The following is an 8,820-nucleotide window of genomic DNA, read 5'->3' on the forward strand; positions in this document are numbered from 1 at the left end:
AGGCCTGAGACCCACGTACCCCAAAGGCCTCCCCAAAGTATGGTGTGGAGGAGGGGCTCCCATCCAGGTGCTCTGGGAGCACAGTAAGCAGGGCACAGGGACAGAGAGTTACTATGAGAGCTGGGGCGGGGATACAGGCTTTCCCAATGGAGTAGGCCCGTTCTGCTCTCCAAGCCTTCGGGAATGGTCCCCATGCTTCCCGTGAAGACACTTATTCACGAAGTGGGCAGGGCATGGAGCCCAGAGAGATCCGCTGGCAATAAAGGCAGATGCGCATGAGGGCCAGGCAAGGACACGCGGTCAGGGGCCACTCTCTAAGGCACAGGTACGTGCACAGTCTCATTTCAGTTGCACAGGATAAGACTTGCCCAGTGACCCTGGGACTTTGCTCTGCTCCTCAGAAGGCACCTGCCTGGGTTCTTGCATGTCTGGAGAACGCATCATGCGAAGCCCGGCTGTCCTCCTCGCCGTGGCTCTGGCCACCCTCCTGGTTCCAGCATCAGGGGCGCCCATCCAGCGGCAGGGGTCCCGGAACAAGCTACTCCTGGTGAGCTTCGATGGTTTCCGCTGGAACTATGACCAGGACGTGCACACCCCCAACCTGGACGCCATGGCTCTCGATGGGGTGAAGGCTCGCTACATGACTCCGGCCTTTGTCACCATGACCAGCCCCTGCCACTTCACTTTGGTCACCGGTGAGTGTTGGCCTCAGGTGGGGCTTGGGGGTGGAGGGAGAGCTGAGAAACCAGGGAACCAACAAAGGGAACTGAGCACATGCATGGAGCCCTGACCCATGGGGCTCGTGGTGCCAGAGACCAAGGAAAGACCAAGGAGGGAACACTGTCACTGGGCAGACATGACACGGCCAACGGGGTGGTCAGCAACCCTTACCGTTGGTGGCAACGGATAGAAGGCAGATAAAAACACCTGGGTGTCTCAGTTTAAACGGTGATCACAGCCAGGGTGGCAACCTGGGAGGGCTTCTGGTGGAGGTGAGGGTGGCCAGGACTCAGAAAGGCAGGAGAAATGAGCCTGAGGCTCCTGCTTTTTCCACCGCTCACCCCTCTCAGCCACCCTCGAACCCACTATTGCTCTGTTTAGGCTAAAAGCCTAAAATCCAGGTGTCACAGAGGCACACTCCCTCCGGAGGCTGTAAGGAAGGATCCTTCCTGCCTCTCCCAGCTTCTGGTGGCCCAGGCGTTCCTCAACTTGTGGCCACAGCTCTCCAACCCCTGCCCCCTTGTCACATGGCCATCTCCCCTCTGTGTATCTCTCCTCTTCTTATAAGGACACCTGTCATTGGATTTAGGACCCACCCTGATGCAGAATGCCCTCATCTTAACAAAACCAGTTACATCTGCAAAGACCTTATTTCCAAACAAGGTCACAATTGTAGGCTCCGGGTGGACACAACTTTGGGGCACATCATCCGGTACAGACAGCTTATTCTCACACCAGCATTCCCATGACCACAGACCCTTCCACACACAAACGGAGGCACCTGGTGCTCCCTTTTGCATGTCACCTCCTTACTTAACATGTCACAATGGGGATGTGGAGAAAGGAGGCGAGCTCTTCATCACCCCGCTTTTTCCACCTTCTGAACTCACACACAGGCATTTTGCCCATGAAAACAATAAATTGTAAAACCTGCCTCCTCTTGGTTCATTTATCTGCCTGCCTGGGATTCTATTTCACGGCTGGGCCATAATTTATTTAATTAGCTCCCTCCTGATAGCCAGCCAGGTTGCTCCCAACCTTTTGCTAAAACCAACGAGGCTGCAAACAACATCCCGGCATGTGTGTATTTGCACCTTCGTGCGCGTTTAGCTGCAGGATAAGCTGCTCAAAGTGGAAGCAGAATCTCTGAGTCAGAGCATGTGGCTGTGATGGCCCAGCCCGGCTCCCATGGCGGCGTGTGCTTCCCCGCTGCCCTGGCTGTTTCCTGCCCTCCCACCACTTCCTCTACGCGCCCACCCACCCCACAGGCAAATACATCGAGAACCACGGGGTGGTTCACAACATGTTCTACAACACGAGCAGCAAGGTGAAGCTGCCCTACCACGCCACACTGGGCATCCAGACGTGGTGGGACAACGGCAGCCTGCCCATCTGGATCACAGCCCAAAGGCAGGTATGCCGCACCCACACCCACTCGGACAGACGGGGGAGGTGGGAGGGGGACCCAGCCAACGAGGCCATGACCACGTGACATCCATGGCAGGCCCAGTCCCCGCCCTGGGAGTCAGACAATCCCGGCACAGAGCGGTGTTGAGTGGGGTCCCACGGGAGGTGGAAGCCTGACGCCCATGAGGACCCACCAGCAGCTACACAGCCTGCCCAGTCCTCCCTGGAGCCCTGGGACCCAGAGGGGTTGTTCCACCCTCCCAACCGGAGTGAAACCTGGACTTCGGTACTGGTGGGAAGGGGGCCGCGGGGAAAATAATGTGACTCCACAAAAAGGCAGGTAACAATGAAACGGCTTTGTGCTCTTCCCCTGTCGCACGCCTCTCAGGGCCGGGCAGCTAATTCTAAAGAGGTGGGTCATCCTAGTGAAAAGCCCAGGACCCCAGCATCTTGCAATGTTCTGGGCTTCCTGGCAACAAACTCAAATTTTTCAAGGTGAGCCCAGAATAAACTTCAGAGGTTACCCCCACCTCATAGGCAAGGCATCCACTCATATCTGAGTCCCCTCGCTCTGGAAGGAGCTACCAGACACCAGGCTGACTTGCAGAAAGTGTAGCCAAGAACTTGGCATCTCGAGGAAGAATGGCCAGAGGGAGTGGCCAGGCAGACGGGGCATGCATGGACAGATGGTTGTGAGGACAGATGGATCTGTAAATAAAACAGCAATCGGTTTATGGAAAGACAGACGGATGGCCAGGTTGAAGGCTAGAAGGGCAGGTCATGGGCGGTGTGTGGAGGGGCCGATGGACACACGGCTGGACAAGAGTACAGCAAGCAGAAGCCGGGTTGCAGGCCGGAAGGGGAGGGCTCTTGGGGCAGCACTGTGACCTAGGGCTACAGTGTCGATGAGGATGCAGCATATCTGGGATACTTTTATACCTACTATCTCATTAGTGCTGAGTCCACTAGGCACCTGCTCTCTCCTCTATAAAATCAGTATCAGCCTTGATAACATAAGAGCTATGAAAGGCCTTTCAGAAAATACAAAGTCCCGTGCCTGCAGTAAGGAGCAGGGATGGGTGAGTGGGCAGAGCAAGGGCAGGCGGTGAGGGCAGAAGCGTCAGCAGCTCATGACAGGCAGGGGACAAGTGGTAGGAGGCCCGTGGCACTGACACCGCCTTCCCCGGCAGGGCCTAAAGACCGGCTCCTTCTTCTACCCGGGCGGGAATGTCACCTATCAAGGCGAGGCCGTGACGCTGAGCCGGAAGGAAGGCATCCTGCACAACTACAAGGATGAGAAGGAATGGAGAGCCAACATCGACACTGTGATGAAGTGGTTCACAGACGAGGGCCTGGACCTGGTCACCCTCTACTTTGGGGAGCCAGACTCCACGGGCCACAAGTATGGCCCCGAGTCCCAGCAGAGGAAGGATATGGTAAGGCAGGTGGACAGGACTGTGGGCTACCTCCGGGACAGCATCAGGAAAAGCAGCCTGGAGGGCAGCCTCAACCTGATCATCGTGTCTGACCATGGCATGAGCACCGTCAACAAGAAGGCCAGCGACCTGGTGGAGTTCCACAAGATCGCCAACTTCACCTTCAAGGACATTGAGTTCGAGCTCCTAGACTACGGACCAAACGGGATGCTGCTCCCCAAGGAAGGAAAGCTGGAGAAGGTATACCAGGTCCTCAAGGACGCCCACCCCAGACTCCATGTCTACAAGAAGGAGCTCTTCCCCAAGTCCTTCCACTACGCCAGCCACCCCAGGGTCACCCCCCTGCTCATGTACAGTGACCCTGGCTACGTCATCCATGGGGTGAGTTCCTGGGGGCGCAGGTGCTTCCCTGGGCTGCTGGATCTCTTTCCAGTTCTGTAAAAAGCACCCTCTGTTTCTAGCCAGACCCTAATTTGAGGAGAGTCAGCCACCAAAGGGACACACCTGCACTGTGTAACAGGAGTCGGGGGGCGGTGTACGTGCATTGCATACCTGTGTGTACGTGTGTGCATACGTGTGCACGCATATATGTGTTTGTGTGTGCACATGTGTATAGGGTAAAGTGCAGGAAGATTAGCTGTAAAAGTGACACGGAAGAGGTGAGAGCAAAGAGCCCAGGGAGGCTGAGTGGGAAGCAAGACGCAGAGCAGGGCAGGAAATCTGGGAGAGGAAGTACTGAGGTTTGAGGCGCCCAGCAATGGAAAGGAGCCCAGCAAGCATCCTTGGGCTGAAGCTCCACCCCACTTACTTGGCGGTCTCCATTCATGTCACCGGGTCTTCGCTAAGCCTCCCTCTTTAGGCCACTGATCTTTGGGGGCTGAGAATTCAGAGAGACTGAGGCTCAGAATCCTTCCCACCCACACCCCCGCTTTGAACTCCTTCCAGGGGTCCTCTGCCAATGCAGGGCCATGCAGAGGGTGCTGGTGGAGAGGGTGGGGTGGGCTGGGAGGGTCAGCAAGAACTTACTCGGGGTCCTCCCTTCCCGCAGAGAGTGAACGTGCAGTTCAACAAAGGGGAGCACGGCTTCGACAACAGCGTCATGGACATGAAGACCATCTTCCGGGCCGTGGGCCCCAGCTTCAAGAGGGGCCTGGAGGTGGAGCCCTTTGAGAGCATCCACGTGTACGAGCTCATGTGCAAACTGCTGGGCATCGTGCCCGAGGCCAATGACGGGGCCCTCAGCACCCTGCTGCCCACACTCAGCTCCGAGGCCGGCGCCGGGGCCCTCAGCACCCGGCTGCCCACACTCAGCGCCGAGGCCGGCGACGGGGCCCTCAGCACCCGGCTGCCCACGACCCCCTCAGGTGCACCCCTGCCCTCCACCTGCACCCATTGCACCTCCAGGCAGTTGCAGGTGATGTGTGCGTGCCCAGCCTGCCACTAGGTGTCATCTTCTCTTTCCCTGTCCCTGGCTCCTGGGAACATCTCGAGTCCCTGACATTCCCACGGGCCCTGACATACTACAGTGCACTTTGTGCATCTTGGCCACGCAGACAGGAGAGCAGGTGGATGTAAGCAGCCTTGTTTAAGGCGGGGAGGCTGAGGGCCAGAGGAGCCGGCAGTTTGCCCACAAGACAGGCCTTCCAGGTGAAGTCCACCTCCAGGTTCCATGGCCACATGAGGGCTCCTTTCTTCCTAAAGTCTTCCTCTGCCAGCCTCCCACACACATACCCTCACCGCAACCCTGACCCATCTCAGGGGCAAAGGTCACCTGGGAGCTGGCAAGGTGGCAGCCCCCGTGTGTGCCTGGCTGGAGGTGGGCAGGCCCTGCCGAGCAGGGGCTGTGAGGGGTCACATTGAAATGAGCCAGGAAGCCAGTGCAGCTGGGGCAGGAGAACAAGGCCGGGGGGCGGGTGGGGCCGGTGATGAAACCAGGGCACTTGTGGGGGCAGCCTGGTGGCATCTCGCCCGCCATTAAGCAGTTGGGGTGAGGGACATGCTCCCATTTCCCTCATTCACTGGCTCCTCCGACTTTCCTTAGGGTCTGCCCTCCTGCCAAGAAGCTGGCCCCCCTTGGTGACAGGACTGCTGGTGGCTGCAGTTCTCCTGGTCAAGGTCGCATAATACCCACTGCTCAAGGTCAGAGGCCCAGGAGGTAGAGGGGAGGGTGGAACCATGCTTCCTGCAACTTCAGCTGACACCCCCGCCCTGTCAGTCCTCGGGCGCCCAGGCAGCCCCTGCCAGCCTCTCTGCTCTAGACTCGGAGCAGTTCTTTCTAAAGCAGACAGCCCAGACAGAACTTCCCCGGTCCCTTCCCTCCTGCCTGCAATGTCTCTGTTCTCCCTGGGAACAAGGGAAGCCACGGTGGGTCAGGTTTGGGAGGAGAACTGCAGGGCAGTGTTCCTGGAATGTGCGGGAAGCAAGCTCGGAGGACTCAGCTAGCTGCTGGGTGACAGCCCCTGGCCAAAGCAGAAGCAGGTCACTCGTTCTTTCTAAAACTATGCAGCGGGAGCCCGCTTGGTGTTAGGCTCTGGCCTGGGCTCTGGGGACACACAGTGAACCCTGGAGTTTGTAATTTAGGGGCCAGGGAGGGCAGATAATACGAAGAGAACAAATACATACCCAATAATGGCAGAGAGCAGGCCATAGAGAGGGTGGGGGAGAGGGGACTGCTGTTTAGGTCACCTGGCCTCGCCTGGAAGAGCCTCTGCGGGGTGGGGGGGATGTGGGATGAGGCCTGAATGATGAGGACCAAATGGCCGCACCAAGCCCCAGGGGACGAGATTCCAGGTAGGGCAGAGCAAGAGAGAGGCCCTGAGGTGGGACTGGCTCCTGTGCTTCTGGGAAAGAAAGGAAGCCAGTGTGCTCAGAGGCTGGTATACAAGCATGGGTACGCGATGGGCTTCCATGGGAAGGCCCTGGGGGAGCCCCCAGCTGAGGTCACGCAGGGACGTGCCGTGGTCTGACACGAGTGATCAGGTGGCACATTAACTGCCGGGCAGGAGCACAGAAACAAGAGCAGGTGCGGCCAGTGAGGGGGTCACTCAGGGGTCCAAGCAGGACATCTCAGTGGCAGGGTGGAGATGGGGCAAAACGGACAGATTCAAGATACCTTTAAGGTTATACCTGACCTCCAAGGTTTACGGATAGATGGTGGGAGATGGAGGGTGAAGAAAATGGAGAGGTGAAGGATGAGTCTGAGGATCGGGGCCTGAGCTGCCCAATGAAGGACGGAGCCACTTACGGAGAAGTGAGCAGGCTAGAGTCATTCTGTACCCGCATGCCCCACCTTCACCCACCCTGTGCCCTCCCAGGTCCAGCTGAGGGTCAGGAATTCCCACAGGGGCCCTCCTCAGACTCCGCCCACCATGGGTGCCTCTGTGCTCCACCCTGGCCAGCGAATTCCCTCTATCCCTCCCTCCGGGCACGTCTGCTTCATCTCCTCCACCAGACCCGCCTTTCCCCTGCCGCATCCCTTCTTCCCAACCCAACACACACCTGTTCTTCCAGGTCCGCCTCTTCTAGGAAGCCTGCAGAAGCTGGCCACAGGGCCTGAGCCTGCTCTGACGGCCTACTGGACATGGATGGGCCTGTCTCCTCAGTAGACCTGGGGCCATGCCTCCCTGTCCCGACAGCCCCAGCCCATGCTTGGCCATGATGGTGCCGGCACTACGACCTGCCCAGGTTAGACCTCCGGAGGCACAGGTCCACTCACCGGTCCACGGCTCCCAGACTCGCAGGACGCCCCCACTCCTTCCCTCCCCCTCCCTCTCCTTCTCACCGCCCTCTTCTGCCTCCCCACTTCCTCTCACCGCAGAACTGTCCTGTGGAGGTGCCACTATCTGTGGCCACGGGGTGGGGGGTGTCGGGAGCCTGCTCGGGAAGGCGCCGCAGGTCTGATGGTGGTCGAGCTATAGGACCAAACCCTCAGATGCTCGGACCTCCACCTCCACCTCCGATGGGCGGCGAAGAGGCTCTGCCTGGAGTTCCCTGTCCCAAGTCCACATGCCTCCAGCCTGGGGCCATCTCCATCTGGGCTGACCAGGTCCTGCACCCAGGCCACCGGGAGGGTACCACCAGGCAGAAAGCATGGATGGGAATAAAGGACCGGGCTGGTCGTTACTAAAACGCAGTGACCAGTGTGGGTGTGACCTTTTGTTCTAAAGCCTGCTGGTTTCTTACAGCCTCCCCACTTGGATCCAGTGTATAATAAACTCCTAATTCCTTAGGAGGCTGACAAACACAGGGGAACCCACTCATTCTTGTTGGGGATGGGCCCTAGAGGTACAGCCAGCAAGAGGTGGTAAAGGGTGGGATCCCCGTTAAAAAGGAAAGTGGGGGGGGCTTCCCTGGTGGCGCAGTGGTTGAGAGTCCACCTGCCGATGATGCAGGGGCACGGGTTCGTGCCCTGGTCCGGGAAGATCCCACATGCCGCGGAGCGGCTAGGCGCGTGAGCCATGGCCGCTGAGCCTGCGCATCCGGAGCCTGTGCTCCGCAACGGGAGAGACCACAATAGTGAGAGGCCCGCGTACTGCAAAAAAAAAAGGAAAGGGGGGATGAGAACTGACAGGGAACCAGAATCTCTATGCCACATTGTTCAGCAAAAAAGAAAACACTGCAAATGGTAGAATGCCACTGGGGCGGGGAGAAAGGGGGGATAAGTCTAGACATAAGACATGTCCCTGGAGAAGTTTCAAGAGAGGGTGAGCATTGACTGGGTCCAGAGAGGGGACCTGGGTGACCAGGCCAGGAGCAGGGAAGACACTGTCCACCACCTAGTGCCTTGGACACTGTCAGTACTGAGCCACTTCAAGGACTGTGCGTTCACAACTACTTTCAAGAGCGTAGACTTTGGAGTCAGACCAACTCCTGCTCCAATCTGTCCCCACCCACAGGCTGTGGCCTTAGGGGGGTCATTTACCTCCTCCAACCTCAGTTTCCTCATCTGAAAAGAATGGGATGATAAGGAGGTGCCTGCCTCCCTGAGATTACCCCAGGATGAAGCACCGGGGCAGATGCTTCATAGATGGTAGCCATGGGAATGATTAAATCCCTACTGTGGGAGGTACTGGACTTGTCAAATTCAGCCCTTTTTCTTTTTCTTTTTAAAATATTTATTTATTTATTTTTGGCTGCGTTAGGTCTTCGTTGCTGCTTGCGGGCTTTCTCTAGTTGTGGCGAACGGGGGCTACTCTTTGTTGCAGTGCACAGGCTTCTTATTGAGGTGGCTTCTCTTGCTGTGGAGCACGGGCTGTAG

The 8,820-nt window shown here is 57.9% G+C and overlaps 1 protein-coding gene across 1 annotated transcript; it reads left to right on the top strand.

Moving 5' to 3' along the window:
• The first annotated feature begins 433 nt into the window (after positions 1–433).
• On the top strand, positions 434–5,687 carry ENPP7 (ectonucleotide pyrophosphatase/phosphodiesterase 7). Its single transcript, XM_027081369.1, has 5 exons — positions 434–695; positions 1,989–2,134; positions 3,318–3,944; positions 4,612–4,927; positions 5,605–5,687. Exons 1-5 carry the CDS (start codon positions 443–445, stop codon positions 5,685–5,687), a joined length of 1,425 nt encoding a protein of 474 aa, XP_026937170.1. The 5' UTR covers positions 434–442.
• The last annotated feature ends 3,133 nt before the right edge of the window (positions 5,688–8,820 follow it).

The sequence above is a fragment of the Aethalodelphis obliquidens genome, unplaced genomic scaffold (assembly GCF_003676395.1).
Source record: "Aethalodelphis obliquidens isolate GAN/ISIS:26980383/991018 unplaced genomic scaffold, ASM367639v1 scaffold44, whole genome shotgun sequence".
In the NCBI taxonomy this organism is placed as follows: domain Eukaryota; kingdom Metazoa; phylum Chordata; class Mammalia; order Artiodactyla; family Delphinidae; genus Aethalodelphis; species Aethalodelphis obliquidens.

Excerpts from the sequence above, each read along its gene's own strand:
- ENPP7 (XM_027081369.1), top strand. The coding sequence starts at position 443 with ATGCGAAGCCCGGCTGTCCTCCTCGCCGTGGCTCTGGCCACCCTCCTG. Across the intron at positions 2,135-3,317 it reads GGATCACAGCCCAAAGGCAG|GGCCTAAAGACCGGCTCCTT; the intron begins GTATGCCGCACC and ends CTTCCCCGGCAG. Across the intron at positions 4,928-5,604 it reads GCTGCCCACGACCCCCTCAG|GGTCTGCCCTCCTGCCAAGA; the intron begins GTGCACCCCTGC and ends GACTTTCCTTAG.